Here is a 19,896-nt window from a genome sequence, read left to right on the forward strand (position 1 = left end):
ATTAAGTTAAAAAATAGGTATGACCATTCACTTTCTCTTTAAATTCTCACTTACATGGAGTGTTATTTCCCTTCCATGCAGTTAATTTATTCTGTGTTCTAAGATCTAAAATCAGTCTCATATAGTTAGATCTCTTTCTAAAACGATTTAGCCCTTATGTATAGCATATGATAACATATTATACATTTATTTGGTGAAGTTAATTTATTTATAGTTAAAAGAACCACTGACAGTGAAGAAGTTACTGTTGCTATTTAGTTTCTGTTTGCCTTGCAAATTACCTTAGCTCCTTTTCTACCTTGAAGCTTGTATTAGTGTTAGGTTCTTGTTTTCAAAGTGACCTGCTTTGATTATCTCTTTCCTTTGAATATATTCCATAGATATTTTGTACATCTAAATTGGACACATGAAAATAAACCACATAGTATCATTTCTGGCTCCAGTTTACTTCATTTAATGTAATAATCTCAATTGTCATCCATTTTCCTGTAAATAACGTAATTTCATTCTTTAGGGCTGAATAGAACTCCATTGTGTGAACATACCACATTTTCTTTATGCATTTATCTGTTAATGGGCATCTGATTCCAAAAATTTGTTATTCTGAGTAGTAAGTGTGGATAGAGAGCTTTTTCTTCTGTATTTTAACCTACATTCCTTCGGGTATATGCCCAGAAATAGTACAGCAGGGTTATGTGGTAGGTAGTTCTATTTCTAGCTCCTTGAGGAATATCATACTGATTTCCATAGTGGCTGCACTAATATACATTTCTAACAACAACTTTTGTCCTCGATACCCTCACAGTATTTTTTTGCTGTTTTCTTGATGATGACCTTTTAGCCTGGAATGAAGGGAACTACAATGTTGTTCGGGGGATATTAGTCCCCCATAATTTTTTTTCCAGTCCTGGGGCTTGAACTCAGGGCCTGAGCACTGTTCCTGGGTTCTTTTTTGCTCAAGACTAGCACTCTACCAGTTGAGCCACAGCACCATTTCTGGCTTTTTCTATATATGTGGTGCTGAGGAATCGAACCTAGGGCTTCATTTATCTCACGGCAAGCACTCTACCACTAGGCTATATTCCCAGCCCCCATACCCCCATCATTTCTAATGGGTCTCATCACGACATGTTTTTATGTGCATACAATGTTCATTAGTTATATTTTCCACTCCATTACTCCTCTCTTGTTTCCTGTCCTCCTTTGCACTGGTCTCCTCTCTCTTCCCAAATAGTCTCTTTTTCTTCCATGTTACTTTAAGATCATTTCAGACCTGCTTAATGACCTAAAATATGTGATCTGTTTTGAAGAAAGTTTCATTGGTGCTGGAAAAAAATTTGTATTTTACTGCTGTTCTGTAGATGTCTGTTAAGATCATTTGATCTATTGTGTAGCTTAACACTGAAATTCCTATGATGACTTTTTGTCTGGATGGTCCACCTATTGATGAAACTAGGATATTGAAGTTGTGCACTATTATTGTACCTGGACCTATCTACCCCTTTATGTGTAATAGATTTTATTTTAGGAAATTGTGTGTACCAATATTTGTTATATATAAATTTATAATAATTGTATATTCTTGATAGATTCTTCTCTCTCAGTAAGTAATAAGCTTTATCTCTTCTAAGTTTGACCTAAAGCGTCCTTTGTTGAGTAGGAGTACAGCTTGTATATGTTTCTTTCAGACAACAAATTGTTGAATCTTACCTATAAGTCCATTCAGCCAATCTGTGTATTTTAACTGGAGATTTAAAAAAATTTATAGGAATTATTGACAGGTGTTTGCCAAATCTTATTACTTTGTTGTTATTATTTTTATGGTTGTTTTTAGTATGATTGTTTAAAGTCTTATAATTTTATTCTTGTGGAAATGCATTTCTTAAAAGTTGTTTCATTTTTAATAATGAGTCTTTCTGTTATTTCTTTCATTGTATTTATCTTCAGAGTTTGTTGGTTTACTGCAATGAATGTGGTTGATCCTTTCCTAGCTCTCATTTTTTCCTCTATTCCACTTGTGAAATGTCTTTCTTTTTCTGAGCTTTCTTTTGACTATCTTTCTAGTTTGTGTATAGGATTTATTTAAGTATCTTCTTCAGTGTTTGGTGCATGCAGACTCAATGGTCATGAACTGCTGTAATGTAAGCTTATCTTGGAAGGTCTTTATTTCTTCATTGATTTTTTTAAATATCATAATCTTAGTTGGCAGTTATTTACTCCTGGAGCTTCAAACATATTATTCTGTATTTTTCACACTTGTAGGTTTTGTATTAAGGGCTGTGATTCTAGTGGGTTTTCCTTTGTAAGTCAGTTGACAGTTTATCTTGCAGCTTTCAGTGTTCTTACTTTGTTCTGTAACTTTGGCATTTTTAACTATGACATAGAGAAAATATTTTTGGTGGTTTATTTGGGGTTTTAAATGCATCTTATAATTGGATATTCCTATCTTTTCTATAGTTGGCAAATTTGTATCTCAACTCCCTTTTTTACCCTACAAGTTCTTAGGCTTCTTCTCTCAATCATGTCCCAAGGTTCTTGAAAGCTATGATTATGCTTGTTAATTATTTTTTTCTTTATTGATCTTTAAATGTAAAATTTCCTCAGTTTGATTTTCAATCCATGATAGACTTCATCTGGCCTACTGGTGATGCTTTCCATTATGTTAAAATTTTTTTTCATTCATTTCATTTTTAATTTCCCATTTTCCTCCCTGCCTCCCTCCCTCCCTCCCTCCCATCTGTAGTGGGGCTTCTGGACTGTTTCCTTCCCTCCCTCCCTCCCTCCCTCCCTCCCTCCCTCCCTCCCTCCCTCCCTCCCTCCCTCCCTTCCTTCCCTCCCTCCCTCTCTCTCTTGTAATTTCTTTCTTTGTTCATTTGTTTTTTCTCTTTTTTTCTTTTTCTTTCCACAGTTTCCTTGATGAATTTCTCAGTCATGTTGCTGACTTTCTCATACATGTTTTCAATTGACTTCCTTATTTCCTTCATTGACTTGTTAATCCTTTAATGTAACTGATTACTTTTAGAACTAGACTTCTGAATTCTTTATTCAACATTTTAAACTATTTCAGTGTGTTTGTTATTTAGGAATTGAAAAATTATAGGTTTTTGGAGGATTCATATTGCTTTGAGTTTTCATCTTTCTAGGATTACTAAATTGAGGTTTACATATGTGTTGGGATGGAGAGCTTTTCCATGTGTTATTCAGCGGTTTCCTTAGTAGCCACTTTCTCTTGAGACATCAATCCCTAGCGTTCTTTAGAGAGGAGAGAACAAAATGCCACAGAACAACACTGGGCACGTAATGTTATAATAGAGGCCAAGGGCTGGGATGGCCAAGGATCAGTTGTCAGCTTCAATGCTGTATTCACTTTAAAAGTTTCCAATCCTTGAACACTTGGGATTGCTGTTGACTCCAATGAGTTTTGCTGGTTTCCCTCTCCATAAATGCTTCTTGTGGCTCTCTCCTACTCAGACTCTATGGAAATATGTCCTTCAGCTTTCTGACTTGCAGCTGTTTATTTTTGGTCCCTCTTAAACTCAGTCAATACTACAACCACAAGATGGTACCTAGCTGTAGCTACCTAAGATATGGAAAGTAGCATATTTCTTTTTCATTCTGACTTGACATACAGAGAGAAATCTTTGTCACACCAAATCCTACATAGCGGATTTCAGGCTTCCCAGAACTATAGCTGTATCCTGAGACTGGGACTTGAGAGTCTTTCTTCACCAGGGTTGCCTGGATTACCTGGTAGTTGTAACTCCAGTGTCTTTTCTCCACCTGGGAGCCAGAGTTGGAATTGTGGGCTGATTCTTCCATTCCTTTTGTATAGCCTTTCTGTTTCTCTATGCTTTTCTATTTGTTCTGTCATACATTTTTTATGTTCCTCCTCTCTTTTTTTCTCTTTGAAATGTACTCTATCCTTTGTTCTCCTGATTCTTCTCATTCAGCACAGTCTATCCTTCGTTCTTCTGATTCTTCTCATCCATAGCCACATGGAGAAATCTGTTTTGCTATCTTACCTCAGAAGCCATGATGGTTAGTTTGTATATATACTATCCATTACCTTGTCCTTTGAAAGGGTGCTGGGAATATGGCCTAGAGGTAAAGTGCTCCTCTTGTATACATGAAGCCCTGGGTTTGATTCCTCAGCACCACTTATATAGAAAATGGCCAGAAGTAGCACTGTGGCTCAAGTGGCAGAGTGCTAGCCTTGAGCAAAAAGAAGCTAGGGACAGTGCTCAGGCTCTGAGTTCAAGCCCCAGGACTGGCAAAAACAAAACCAAACAAAAGTCCTTTGAAAGCTTGTTGTTACTTTATATCAGCACTCTACAGTCTTTTTATCTATGTTTCGTCTCTCTTTGCTATACTGAGGAATTTCTGTAACTGTATCAAGCTGTAGAGATAAACTCTTATTTCCAGAATTTCTAGAACCAGTCATGGTTCTAGTTCAGAGGAGATATGACCAGCAGTCTCGCAGGCAACCTCTGGATAAGTCAGAGGTTTAAGTACATCTTCTATTCTCTTTTTGTTTGGAGAGAAGATTTGGAATATGAAAGATTTTCTTTTTGCACTGTATACACCTTGCTTTCTATTTTTTCTTCCTTCTCTCATATTTTGGTTGTTTAAGCATTCCTTGATTGTACAACTAGTCCTTAGTTGGTATATATACTTCATCAAATTAATTACAACTAAAATTAAAAAATACAGGTAAGAGGTCATTTAAAACAAATTGTATACTGTTTACAGTATGCACACATTTTAATAATATGTAAATTAACATTTGAAATGTTTCTAAGGACCCAGATAACTATGTTACAGATTCATTGTCAGATCTATTTAACCATGCTGGGGAATCAAACCCAGGGTCTTGTGTGTGCTAGGCAAGCATTCTACCACTGACTTACATCCTCCTTAGGTAATTCTACTGAAAATACAACTTTGTAATGTAAAGCAAAACTCTATGGCCCAGCATGTTGGTTTACACTTATGATACTCACACCTAAAAGGTTCAGACAGGAGGATCAAGAGCTCAAAGACAGACTGTACTATGTAGCAAGACTCTGTCTCAAAAACAAAAAAATCTGAGGGCTGATGGCTCATGCCTGAAATCCAAAGAGGCTGAGAGCTCAGGAGCATGGTTTGAAGGCAGCCTAGGTGGGAAAGTTTGTGAGCTTAGTCAGTATATTTTAATTATATGCTTCATTTTCCTCAATTAACTACATTATTTTTTGTTCTTAAACCAAGGTTTAATTCACTACATTATTTATTACCAATATCAAAATTCTTCAGTTCTTTGCTAAGATATGTTATTGTTCTCACATGCCTTCTTTTTAAGATATGTTATTGTTCTGACATGCCTTCTTTTCTAACAGATTTGTTTGGTGGATAAAAAGGTGGAAATCATACTGTGAACATATATCCATTATGCACAATACTGTTTTTGTTAATAGACAAATTATTTTAATAACTATTAGTTATATTCTTGAGTCTACTTATAGAGTAAATTCAAAAGTAATATAATCCCTTTTACATGTCAGAGAAATTGAACTCTATATCTACATCTTATCTTACTGTGTATAGAAAATATTCTTTTTCTTCCTGAGTAGCTTTTAAGGATAAAATGAATGTATGTGAATTTTTTAAAAAAAATATAGGATGCTATCTAAATGCAAAGGTTATCTTTTATTTCTTGATTGTTTTAAGAGATGTTCTATATTATGTATTTTTCTTCAATTTACACTTACAACACAGATGTTGGCTTACACCTACAAATAGGGGGTTCAGATCTTAGGATTGTGACTCAAAGACAGTCTAGGCAGAAAAGCGCACAAAACTCTTACTTTTAATTAGCCAGAAAAAAGTGGACTTCCAGTTGTCTCAAGTGATAGAGTTTCTAGTTTTCTGAAGTGATAGAGTACCAACCAGCCTTGATGGGAAAAGCCAAGTGAGGGAACCAGGTCCTGTGTTCAATCTCTGTACCAGTATACAAAAAGTAGAGACTTAAAACATTACTGCAGATTTTATTAAAAGTAGTCTGTGCTCAATTTTATCCATAGTGACAGGATATAAGCTATTGGAGCACAACCATGGATTTTTATTTGACCTAAAATTTATAACTTAAGATAAACATTACAGATTTCCAATATTTTTGCAGCAGTATCTTTAATATTTATTTCAGAAGCATTGCATTGAAAATGAACCATTGATTTGCCAAAAATTCCATCCTAGTACAGATAACATTTGTTTATCTTGAAACATATATAATATTTTCTAGATAATGCATTTATGTTATGATTACTTATAGATACCTGGAATGTGTGCTTTTATGACAATTTTTTAATAAAAATGAGAAAGACTATATTTTAAAATTTATTATGGTCTGCAAATTAGCATTGTTGTTGTTCATACTTTTTAAATATACAGGTTTGTATATTTGCTTAATGAACATACTTTTTTTCCTGGCAGGACTGGGTTGAACTAAGAGTCTTGTACTTGCTAGGCAAGTACCAGTTGAACCCTCATAATTAGTAAAAGTAATCACTGAAAGCCTTTAGCATCCCTCACAGTTACTTTTACTAGTTTTGAATCAATAACTTTTGGTAGAAATTGAAGCCATTGTCTATATGTAATTATACTATTTTGATTGGTTTATAGACTGATACCTTCCTCTTAGAAGCTGTACACCTTGGAAATTTGTTCAAGATTGTGATAGGTCATGATGGACTTGGCCCAGGTAAGGCTTTTCTACAGAGAAATAATGGAGGTCTGATTCGACTATAGTTACATGAACCCTGTACATATTCAGAAAATAATAAGAAAAAGTTGTAGAAACCTGATCTCTAAGTATTAAATATCTGTAATAAAAATATTATCTTCCCTTGAAAGTGGAGCTGTGGCTCAAAGAGGTAGAGTGCTAGCCTTGAGCAGGAGAGTTCAGGAACAGTGCCAGGCTCTGAGTTCAATCCCCAGGACTGACCACAAGAAAAAAACAGTTATCCCCAAATGCCCTTAAAATTGATGAACTCTCCTTCAAAATTACATAGATTTGGCTTGATGGTTGCTCTAGGAAAACATAGTGCTCTAGAAAGAATCATTTAAATAAATTAGTGTACTCTGTGTATATATGTTGTAGCAGAAGGCAGTAATCCGCTATGCTGGTGATGAAGGAGGCAATATTGTCACCTGTCAGTGACATTCCTTGAAGGCTAGTTGTTGCTCTGTAGAGAGCTGTTAAAGAGATTGTTTTGGCTAACAGGTTTCAGCAGTGTTTCTAGCTACCATTCGGTTTATGCTCTTCCCAAGAGATGACACATTTTTCTAATAAATGTGTTTTCTTGCTGTATAAACAATCATAAGATAACCTCCATTTGATGAAGAAGTTCTAAAGACTACTTATCAAAATTAAAAAGCTGAAAAGGATCAAACAATAGATATTATTCCTAAAATGTACCGAAGTATAATTTTCATACAAAGAACAAAGTTCTCATAGAAATGTATAACGAACATATGCTTAGATAATTAATGAAAGGATTAGTCAGTTAACAATGCAGGTTCAATGTGGCTATAAAAAACTCAAAAATGAAAATCAAGACAAAAATATGAGTAAGATTAACAGGTTAAAGCCAAGGCTCATGCATGTGGCTCATGCCTATAATCCTAACTAGTCCTGAGGTAGAGAGCAGGAAGATCACAGTTTGAGACCAGCCAGAAGCAAAAATAAAAATAAAAATTTGTGAGTTTGATGCCAGTGGTTCACACCTATAATGCTAGCTACTTAGGGAGCGAAGATATGAAGATCACGGTTCAAAGCCAATCTGGGCAGGAAAATATGTGAGGCTCTCATTTCCAATAAACTACTCAGAAAAGGCTGGACATGGCGCTGTGGCTCAAGTGGTAGAGTGCTAGCTATGAGCAAAAGAAGCTCACAGACAGCAGCCAGGCCCTGAGTTCAAGCCTCAGGACCAGCAAAAATAAATAAATAAAAACAAATAAGTAAATAATCAAACAAAAAAATGTGATCTGGGTGCTGGTGGCTTATCCCTGTAACCCTAGCTACTCAGGAGGTGAAGATTTGTGGATTGGGGTTTGAAGCCAGCTCAGGCAGCAAAGTCTATGTGGCTCATATCCAATTAACCACCCACAACTGAAAGCGGAGCTGTGACTGCAAGTGGTAGAGCATTAGCTTTGAGCCAAAATGCTCAGAGATGGCATCCAGGCCCTCACTTCAAGCCAACAATTTTGTGAGGCTTCATTTCCTTCGCTACCAGAGAAGTATAAATAGGAGAATCAGTCCTGACAGACTTGTGCCTAAGTGAGAGATACTCTTTGGAAAGGTTGAGAGTATGGGTCAATGGTTGAGAGCTTGCCTGGCTAGCACAAGACTGTATTCAGACCCTAGTACCAACAAAAAAACCCCTGACAAATAGAAATCTGACAAATTAAATAGAATTTTTCTACAGACAATAAAAATATGCCATGGAAATAATCTCTTTTAAAATAAAATTTACTTACATTTTGTCCAGGCACAAATCATTTGCATTTTATTTTGTCAGTTAATAGTAAACTATGGAGAGTCTAGGTATGAATCCATATTAAATATCACGACAAATACTTTTATACCTCCTCAGGAGTCTTGAGGACTCTCAGGTAGGCTTTTAGATAATGTTCTAGAATAACACTGAAAAAATATGTAGTTATTCTTTTGCCTTATTTCAGTTTTGTTAATTTTTCTAAATAAAGGAAAAATATTCTCACTCTAATAAAATCTCTACTTTCAATTATATGTTCTATTCAGGAGATATGTTTAAAGGTAAATATTGAAAATAGTAAGTTATATATTATTATTTAAGATGATTATTATTTAAAACAGCTATTAATTAAAAATAAGTTTACTTAATCATGTATCATAAATATGTAAATTAAAAAAGCAAATGGGTTTAGTTAAGGTCAATTAAAGTCAAAATGATAGCACTCATGATTAACAATGAAAGTCTAACATTCACAAGCTATTATTTAACAAATAACATTGTAATCAAATAAGATAAAATTCTTTCTATCAAAAAGAAATGAAGATAGGATTGTATTTTGTCATGCTTCTCAGATTTGGGAATGTTATCTGGTACTTAACCACTCCCCTCAAGTGGCTGTATTGAGAAGCTAGAGCACTTTCATTTGCCATACATCTTTATAGTATGTTAGGGCAAAATAAAAGAAAGAAAATCTTGGTGAATGATACAGCCAAGGAAGTTAACATCAGAGTTAAGATATGTGTTACATTTGAGCTTTCTTTCATCTTCCAAAACTGTGGGCTAAATGTACCTCTTTCCAAATTAAAAGAAAATGTCAGTATAATTTCTACCAGTGGCCATGATTCCTTATCACAATTGAGTGAGATTAAAATTTAATGAAAATACAAAAATAACAAAAAAGTAATCACTTTGGCAAATTCAGTTCTTCCCATAATTTTGAGCCAAAGTGAAAACCAGTTACAGTTACAGGCACAGCCCAGTTATATTACAAATCAGTTATAATTGCAGTATAACATAGTTTTGCCACATTTTCCTATATTGTATCTGACTGAACATATTCAGGTGATTTCCCCTTGCCATTATTTCTAAAGCAATACATTGTATCACCTACTTTATGTAGCATTTATCTTGCATTGAATACCATAAGCAATCTAGAGGCAAATTAAAATATATGGAAATATGTTTGCCAGTTGTATACAAATAGTATGTATGCCATTTTATGTAAGAGATTAGAACATCTTTAAATTTTTCCAGCCTTTGCAGGTCATAAAACTATTCGCTCAGAGATACTAAGGCATAACTCTACACTTTTGGGATTTTCTTCAAGGGACAAGAAGAATTTATTTGAATATGTTTAAATGGATTGAGATGAAAAAATAATTTTCTCATCTGTTCCTCTGGGTTCTGATGTTTCAACATAGGATCAACATAGGGCTTCATGCATGCTAGGCAAGCACTATACCACTAACCTAAATTCCCAGCCCAGAAGTTTTTTTTTATGATGTCCTTATTGTATACATGTAATTAATCATGTCATTAGCCACTGGTGATCAGTTCCAGACTCAAGTCTTCTATTTCCCCTGGAGTTTTGGGGGTCAGCTCCTCTGAGGGAAGCAACCCTTATTACCAAGCCCCCTGCCACCCATCTTCTCAGCAAAGTACAAACCACAAAAACACATCACTTTGGAGATTCCAAGGCTTTAAAGAGCTATGTGTGAAGAAATACAGAAGAAGATCAAAACATATATTTCTTATCATAAATCACAACATTTAACTGGTAATAATAGGGGAAGAATAAATAACATTAAGTTCAAGAAGATATATGTGAAATAAGGGAATATTAAGAAAAATGTATGAAATTAAATAATAAAGATAAAAATAGACACCAAAGATGGAACATTTAAAAAACAGAGGAATCAATAAGAATGGTGTTAGAAGATTGAATATAAAATATCCCCCAGAGGATTGTGTGTTGAAGGTTTAGGAAACAGCTGGAGATACTGATTGGGAGAGGCGCAGGAAGTGTTTGGAGTTGGGGCTTTGCTGGAGGCTGTTAACCAATGAGTTGTTGAAAGGTGTCTTTTTTTCCTGGCTTCTTTCTCACTCTCTCTGTTTCCTGGCTACCATGAGGTTGGCAATTTTTCTCCATCATTCCCTTCCACCATGATGGACCGAAATCTCTAAAACTATGAGCCAAAATAAATCTTTCTTTCCTTAAAGTGTTTTATGCCAGGTATTTGTTGCAACAATAAACACTGACTAACATGAACTGGATCTTAGGAAAAAAGTCAACTGTTTAAATTGGACATGGTAAATTAATAAAAAAGAGATAGTAGATAGCCAACATTAGATTGATAAGTTGCATACAACTATAAATACATAAATGATAAAAAAAATTGAGGTTTCTATATACAATTACTAGATAAGGAATAAAAGAAATAAGAGAACTTGTGAAGTTGTCTTTTTACATATTAGCAATATTTGTTAGAAAATATAAATCACCTTCAAGTAGCAGCAGGAAATATAAAATTTGTAAGAAATTAACATCAACAATGGGAAATGTAAACCCAACTGCATTATAGTGGAATTCTAGGGAATAGGGAATTGTCTAGAATAGGGACATGTATAGTTAGTCCTTGTCTAGGGCTGAACGATGGGGTGGATGGGGCTGGTTGTGGCTTAGTGGTAGAGTGCTTGCCTTGCATGCATGAAGCCCTGCATTCCATTCCCCAGCACCACATAAAGAGAAAAAGTTGGAAGTGGTGTTGGGGCTCAAATGGTAGAGTGCTAGCCTTGAGCCAAGAACAGTGCTCAAGCCCTGAGTTCAAGCTTTGGGACTGTCAAAAAAAAAAAAAAAGATAGGTGGAGGTGGGAAAAGATGTGGATAGATATAGTACATCTTTGGGGATGATGACCATGTGTGCTAAATTGGGATATGATGGAGTTTGCACAACTGTAGTTATAGCTATAACCATCAAATATACTACAGGCCACTGGACCTTTTTAAAATGGTACATTTTATCTATAAATTATTTCACAGTAAAATGTTAAAAATAGTTTTGTTATTTAACCAGAAAAGAATAACGAGGAAGAATCTCATTACAATGCATCAAAATGACACCTTTAAAATAGTTTGATGACAGTCACAGTGATTAGAAGACAAATTATTGGTACAGAATGTCGTCTACACCAGGTTTTAAGTGAATTTCATTCAAAACAAGCAACTGATATTAAAAATAAACTGTTTATTACTGAAAAATACTTCATGATATTTGAAGAAATAAATATTTTGAGCTCTAACAATTCTAAGCTAGATTTTTAATTAAACCTTTTATTCTAAGATGTCATATTCAAATGAAGTTTTGCATCAAATAATGCAGAGAGACTTGAACTTTTTCCTCAGTTTCTCCCAATGATAACATCTTGCAAAGCTCTAGAACACTCTCCCTACCTGACCATTGATATTGGTAGAGTTAGGACAAAGAGGCTTCCCACCATTGTATGCCCTACATTTGTCTCTCAAAACCATACCCTTGTCCTTTCCCCTCTCCTCAGTCAGTTCTCCATTCTTCACCTGGGGAAACCACTAATTTATACTATGCTGCTAAGATGTCTCATTCTTAGACTTCTTCAGAATAGTCATCGTATTATGCAGAGTACCCCAATTCCCAATATTGTGGTAGGAAATGTATTTTAAGTATATCAATATACTAAATAAAGTATTATAGAACTTTAAAGATCATATCCAAAAACATTTAGGCTAAATGTGGCAATACTCACATATAATGTTAGATACATATTGTGGGTGATTAATACTCACTTGTTACTGTGCTGTGTTATCCCCATGTTTAAGAATCTTAACACAATGCATGTTTGTTGATATAACAGTCTGATACAAATTGGAAAGCCTCTCAGTCATTCAAGGCTGAAGTCCTGGTCAGTGTACTGTGCTCCAGGTATTGCATCCTTCCAGAGTCAGTGTGGAAGGCAGAGTTGAACAGAGAACTCAGTTGTTTTTTGTAACCAGAAAAGAGGGAACAGTATGATGAGCACACAGCTTGTATCTACCCAGCAAAGCAACAACCTGTTACAATGCAGGATCCAATTTGATTGGATTTAGACAGACCTGTTATACACAACCATAAGAAAGTCTGAAAATGTATAAGCCAAAATAACTGATTGCTGTAATTTCACTTATTATTATGTTAATGAGTAATGTTTTGAATAATATAAAATATCCTATGCCTACTGTGAGAAAGTAATCCATTCAATAGCACTTAATATTCACTCTCTGATTCCCATCCTTCCTATTAATCCCCACAGAAAGAACCAACCTTCCTTCCTTCCTTCCTTCCTTCCAGCTTCCTTCCCTTCCCCTCCCTCCCTCTCTCTCTCTTTCTTTCTTTCTTTCTTTCTTTTCTCTTTCTTTCTTTCTTTCTTTCTTTCTTTCTTTCTTTCTTTCTTTCTTTCTTTCTTTCTTTCTTTCTTTCTTTCTTTCTTTCTTTCTCTCTTTCTCTCTTTCTATCTCTCTCTTTCTTTCCTTCTTTCTGTCTTTCCGTCTTTCTGTCTTTCTGTTTTTCTCTCTTTCTCTCTCTCTTTTCTTCTTTTTGTTGCCAATCCTAGGGTTTGGGACTCAAGGCCTGAGCACTGTCCCTGGCTTCTCTTTGCTCAAGGCTAGCACTCTACCATTTCAGCCACAGTGCCACTCTGGTTTTTCTATATATGTGGTGCTGAGGAATAGAACCCAGGGCTTCATGTATGTGAGGCAAGCACTCTACCTCTAGGCCATATTCCCAGCCCCAAGCTGGCTTTCTTTAGGAACTCATCTTTGTTAATTCTAGTTCCAGTCTTGAGTCTTTCTTACTTATAGAAAAAAGTACACTAAACACATAGACAAATTATTTTTAATGTAATAGCTTCATGATAAGTTATTAGCTTACAAAAATTTTAAGCTCAATTCCTCTTTACCCCTAAGTTATCAGCTTTTCAAATCTGTTTCAGAATTCTGGTAGCATTTTTTTTCCTTCTGAGTTCAAGTAATTATTAGTTCTTGGGCAGCATTTAAAAATGAAATCATGGAGGGGGGAGAGAATGTGGGAGAAAATGAGAAATGTACTCACTACCTTATGTAACTGTAACTCCTCTGTACATCACCTTGACAATACAATTCAATTAACAAATGAAATGAAATCAACATTTAGGGATAAACATTTCAGGTATCCATAAGGCACAAGGCAATCTCTTCATTGTCCAGGGCAGTGAATTCCAAAGTGTGGTTCCTAGGCCTTCAGCATTGTCTGATAATTTGTTAAAAATTAGTTCTTGGAATCATAGTCTAGCTAGAATGGCCAACCCTACTTTTCCTGGATCGGTTAACCTTCAGCACTGATAATCCCACATTGGGAGAAACTCTTCTTTTCTGTACAGACTAGGAAATGATTCCCAGGGCTGCCTATGTCAGGTCAAGCGAATCAGAAGCTTTGAGCGTGAACCCAGTAGTGTGTGTCTCCACAATCCTTCCTGCTGACTCAGAAGTGTGCTAAAGTTTGAGAACCATAATCTAGGGAAGCATGAGGTGTTGAAGTGTCTGGTGAAGAGTGAAATGGCAGAACAAGCTGACAACAGAGAAAGCTGCTGCCTTGAGAAAACATTTTGCCTAAAAGCTGATTGGTATTCACTCATTTACTTAAGGATTCTTACTTGAGGAAGGGTATATTTTGAGCTTAGTCTTTTCATAGACAAATCCACTGTGACTAAAATAAATAAAGCTACTGAATTTTATCACCAAATAAAACAAAAATAAAATTGTTTTGAACTCACATCAGTTTACAAATTAATATAAAATCAAACATTTCAAGGGAGAGTACAACATTCATGTGTACCACCTTTTGCCTGCCTTTTTGCTTTGCGTTACCAGAACTGGTGAGACTCCTGGGAAGTTTCCAAAAGGGAGGAGGCGTCTCCCTCATCCTGAGGCACGAGTGTACGATGTTATTCCAAAAAAGAATTATAGAGCCCTTTGAGGGAGAAACTAAAAAGTTTACTAGCAAAGAAAAGGAAACAAGTGCTCACCACATCAGGGGATTTATAATGAGAGGGAGGTTTGGCTTGAATTTGTCTTGGAGTAAGTGCTTCTCTTCATCTTCAACATGTGGTACATTCAGTAATTGTTTTTTGCGTTTACACTGTTCAACTTCTGTGATTAGAGGAGGCATTTTATCAAATGTTTCCATCTACCCACAGGACAAGAGTTCTGTATAAGGGTATTTCTGCTCAGTTCCCAGAATGTGGTAATTATTTAGACAAGGTCAGGGGAAGAACAGCAGAACAGCTGCACTTTAACAATACATCCCACCCCTCTCCCCATATGATTCTGGTACTCTGTGACTCCAGCCATAACCCCAGCCTTTTGCCTTTTATTTAGCAGATAATTCTTAAGTTTTTACCCAGTACTGGCCTCAGACCACTACTATTAGTATCTTGTGTGCAGCTGAGATCACAGGCATGAATCTTTTTTTAATTAAATATATCAGTTTATTATATGTTATTTTAAAGTATTTCTAAATTCACTTGCAAAGAGGTTTCAAAATAGCTTGAGCAATGCCAAGGAAGTCACCAGATTAGAAGATATAATGAATGCTTTACCTGTGACATCACATTCACTGAACAGTATTTATTGTGTCAGGCTCCAGGTACTTTGTTAGGTACTACAGGGTCAAAGTAGGTCTCTTGGAACCCATGGGGCTGACACTGGTCCTACACACACCAGACCTCAGACCTTAGCAGGACCCAGAAGACAGGACTGGGCAGAAATCCTCCCTGGCTGTGTGGCCCTGAGCAAGGCTGACTTCACCTCTCTGGCTCCAACTACCCCATTTGTAAAACAAGGATAATCCTGACCCAGTTCACAGCACTGTGGTGCAAGATAAGTGGAAAGTATTCTGGGTGGATTTTTATCTTTTCAGCACCATGTGATTCTATGGCTTCCTTCCTTTGGAAGCTGTGTATTTATTCTTTAAGAAAACATAAGGGGCTGAAAATCAGTTCATTACTTAGAGGGATACTTCTAGATACCCAGATTAACAATTACAGAAATGAATACCCATTTCTCCCATTAGACAGGCATGAATCTTCACAGGCATAAATCACTATACACAGCTTATTTATTGAGATGGAGTTTCACTAACATTTTGCACCAGCATCTTTCTGACCTTTCACCCACCCCCACTAGACCCACGGACTTCCTGAGTGGCAAAGATTACAATTATAAGCCACCATACCTGGCTTCATTCATACACATTTAGTCCACATTTGAATTTAATAATATCCTAGAAATAGAAAATATTACAAACTCATTAAATGCATATTTGGAACATCTTAGATCTAAGATTATGAACATAGTAATTAAGAGCAACTATAGAATTATTCAATTTTGGGACTGGGAATATGGCCTAGTGGCAAGAGTGCCTGCCTCATATACATGAAGTATAAGCCCCAGGACTGGCAAAAAAAAAATTATTCATTTTTGTCTGGAAAATAGTAGTGAAATTTATATCACAAAATATGAAGCTTTAAAAATATTTCTGTGCTTTTGTTCCATGTATAAAAAAGGTATTGAAATGTTGGTAACATTTACTTCTGAAATAAAGGGTTTTATTTGCAGTAGGAAAGCTTTATGTTGGGAAGATCTGTATATGTATTTGGAAGAAAGACCTAAAAACTTGAACTAATTCCTGAAAAACACAAACCTGCAATACATTTTTCTTCAATTTGTATTTAGGGAATGGCTGGTTTCTTGATGATGTTGTGGTCAAAGATCCAACCACAAACCATGAGTATGCCTTCTTCTGTCACAGGTTTGTGAATGTGCTTTTACACTCAGCAAATTCATGTCAGAGCATTAGACCCAAACTCCAGTTCATTCATTATGGGTTACTGATACATCAGTGCATCACTTTTATAAACAATCATTTTTGAAGCTCTTTCTCCTACGGAGAAATATTGTGAATTATGTTTATATAAGTGGAATATTTATATAAAAGGAGTGTTTACTGATAATTTAAGAAAGTTCCATAGAATGTGATTCTTCTCTACACATTAGTTAAGAGGATGCGAGTGCCTAGGTCCCAAATAGTAAATGTACATGGTAAATGCTGCTTTTTAAACATTGATGACATTACTGAACCATAACTAACTTCATTTGAATTACTTTGTCATTTCTTTCATTACACTTTTGTTTCTTTGTGGAGCTAGTAACAGCCATATGTCAACTACTTGACTAGAGTTGGAGCTGTGGGACAAATACCATAATTAAATAACTGTTTCAGTTAGCAGTTAGCAGGCTAACTGGTTGATTCACCTGTAGATGAGGGAAAATCATCTGATCTCGCCAGAAGGCAGCTTCTGCCTCCTCCCTTGAACTCTTACAGTCATCTTAGGATTTCTTTTTCCATTCTATATTGCTCTATGCTTCTCTACTACATGTCAGTACTTTCCCCTAGCTCCTGCAGATCTTTTTCCAGAATTGGGTAGATAAGTGTGAGCGCTTTTGGCAAATGTAAAGCTTGAAAATCATTGACACATTTTTCTTTCCACAGATGGCTGGATCAAGGGGAGGATGATGGGAAACTTGTCAGAGAACTATATGCCAGGGATAATAGTATCTTCTCTGCAAGTGAGTGTCATATATGCTGGTTCTTGGAAAATTATATTTTATGATGACTGAAGTAAGCATGACACCACTGAAATTAATGGTCTTCTCTTTCCTTCATCTTCTCAGGGTGGAAACTAGAACATAAGAGTAAAGAAACAGTAAGATTTTTGCCTTGAGCTTTAAATTATTTAGTTCAATGTTGAAATGGCTATTTTATGTGTTAAACAAAACTGTAATTTGGGTAAGGGATAATTCTTAGCAATATCTTTTTCATGTCTTTTTGTAAGGCATGTTTGTTTTGGTTTTCTTTTTAGTGGGTGGCCGAGAGCTGGAAGTTTACAAAAGGAAACACTCTACAGTTCTACAACAGGCTGACTGGAGGGTTTGTCCGTCTGCATCCGGATGGCACAGTTGATGCTATTGGAGAGAAGACAGACAAATATGGTAAAGCCAATGGATCAACTATTTGGCACTGTCAGTTGTGGGGGCTGACGAGGGGCAGATTTCTAGGCACAGATGAAGATGCTTCTTTTTCAGATGGGTTTATACCAGTATTAGGCCACATAAGTAATTTACTCTTGCCAGACACTGGTAACTCAGGCCAATGTTTTATTATTGTTGTTGGTATTATTTTATTGTAAAGGTGATGTACAGGGTTTACAATTATACAAGTAAGGTAATGAGTACGTTTCTTTTTCAGCAGTGTTACCCCCTCCCTCATTTTTTTCTGCTTTCCATACCCCCACTCCACTTCCTTCCAAGTTGTAAAGTTCATTTTCAACACAGTGTCCAGTGAGTATTGCTATTGCATTGGTTCACACTTTGTCCCATCATTTTTGAGGATTTCCCTTCCCTTCCCTAAGTCAGATAAACGTATATACAAGACAAAGGTACCAAAATCACACTGACCACAGAGAATAAACCAAAGGAGAAAAAAAACCCCAAAGACATACTACATTAGAAAAAGGAAAAAAAGAATGACTAAACAACCATTAAAAAAACAATTCTTGTTTCCATTTTGTGGAGATCATTTCAATTAGCATCATTTTATGTGGTCATATGTACATAGCCATTAGGCTATTGAGAATCTCTGCAAGGAAGATCCTATGTATATACTAATTCTTACAAATAAGAGAAACCATGGAACTTATGTTTCTTTGGGTCTGGCTTACTTCACTTAATGTGATTTTTCCCCCCGAAATTTTTTCCATTTCCTTACGAAGGGGGTAATGTCATTCTGATGGGAGCACAAAATAGTATTGTGTTATATGCCATATTTTCTTGATTCATTCACTTACAGAGGGGCATCTGGGTTGGTTCCATATCTTTGCTATGATAAATAATGCTGCAATGAACATGGTTATACTGGTAACTTTAATGTTGCCTTATGGGGGTAAATGCCCAGGAGTGGTATTGCTGGATCATAGGTGAGGTCTGTGTTCAGGTTTCTGAGAAACTGTTATACTGCTTTCCAGAGTGGATGACTCATTTTCCACTCCCACCACAAGTGTAATAGCATTCTCTTTTGTCCACATCCCCTGCCGGAATCTGTTATTGTTTGTTTTCTTGATAATGGCCATTCTAACTGGGGCGAGGTGGAACCTCAATGTGGTTTTGATGTTCATTTCAGAGATGTTGAACATTTCTTCATGTGTCTTTTGGCTATTCTTATTTCCTCTACAGAGAAGTCTCTTTTTAATTCTTTAGCCCACCAATTAATGCACAGGTTATTTCCTTGAGGATTTGTTATTCGGGGAGTTCAAAATTTTGAGCTCTAGGTATATTTTTATTTGAGGTCGTTGTCTGTTGTACGGATATTGAAGATCTTCTCCCAGTTGGTGGGCTTTCTATGTATCTTGCTAGCTATGTCCGTTTGCCATGTAGAAGCTCTGCAGCTTAATGCAATCCCATTAATCCAGACCTTCTTTGATTTGTTGTATATCTGGATCTTTATTTAGGAAGTTTCAACGTGTGCCAAGGAGCCCTAGTGTATCCCCTATCCCTTCCTATGAAAATTTCAATTTATCTGCTCTTACTTTGAGCTCTTCAAGCCATATGGAATTGATTTGGTGTAGAGTGGTATATAAGGATATAACTGCAGTTTTCTACACGTGTACAGCCAATTTTACCAGCACCATTTGTTGAAGAGGCTGTCTTTCTTCCATCTGATGATTTTGGCTTCCTTATCAAAGACTAGGTGCCCACAGGTTTGTGAAATCATTTCTAGGTCTTCAATCCTATTCCATTAGTTCTCAGGCCTGCTTGTGTGCTAGTACCAAGCTGTTTTTCTAACTATGGTTCTATAATAGAGTTTGAAGTTTGATATTGATATTCCTACAGCACTGCTTTTTGTGCTAAGGATTGTTTTTGCTATTCGTAGGTTTTTCTTATTCCATATGAATTTTTGAATTGCTTTCTCTATTTTATTAAAGAATGCTGTTGGGATATTGATGGGTATTGCATTGAATTTGCAGATAGCTTTGGGAAATTTTGCCATTTGCACGAAGCTAATCCTTCCAATTCAGGAGAATGGTCATTTTTGATTGCTTCAGTTTCTTTGTTGAAGATTTGTTAGATCTTGTATGGGCTTCTTTACATCCTTGATTTTCTTTCCAGTGTTCTCTCTCAAATCCTTTAGCTGAGTGGCTATATTTTCATTGGACTCCCTTTCCTTCTGTTGGAATTCATTCTACTTTCTGCTGTGGATTCCAT

At 35.9% G+C, this 19,896-nt stretch overlaps 1 protein-coding gene across 1 annotated transcript in view; it reads left to right on the forward strand.

The window, feature by feature from the left end:
• Positions 1-19,896, forward strand: part of Rp1 (RP1 axonemal microtubule associated) — a 166,788-nt gene that overhangs the window by 41,771 nt on the left and 105,121 nt on the right. Inside the window, exons 7-11 of the mRNA XM_048358668.1 lie at positions 6,658-6,736; positions 16,312-16,387; positions 17,129-17,205; positions 17,311-17,342; positions 17,499-17,628. Of these exons, the coding sequence (XP_048214625.1) occupies positions 6,658-6,736; positions 16,312-16,387; positions 17,129-17,205; positions 17,311-17,342; positions 17,499-17,628 (394 nt within the window). The remainder of the gene's footprint in view (positions 1-6,657; positions 6,737-16,311; positions 16,388-17,128; positions 17,206-17,310; positions 17,343-17,498; positions 17,629-19,896) is intronic.

This window comes from Perognathus longimembris, chromosome 12 (assembly GCF_023159225.1).
Source record: "Perognathus longimembris pacificus isolate PPM17 chromosome 12, ASM2315922v1, whole genome shotgun sequence".
NCBI lineage: Eukaryota > Metazoa > Chordata > Mammalia > Rodentia > Heteromyidae > Perognathus > Perognathus longimembris.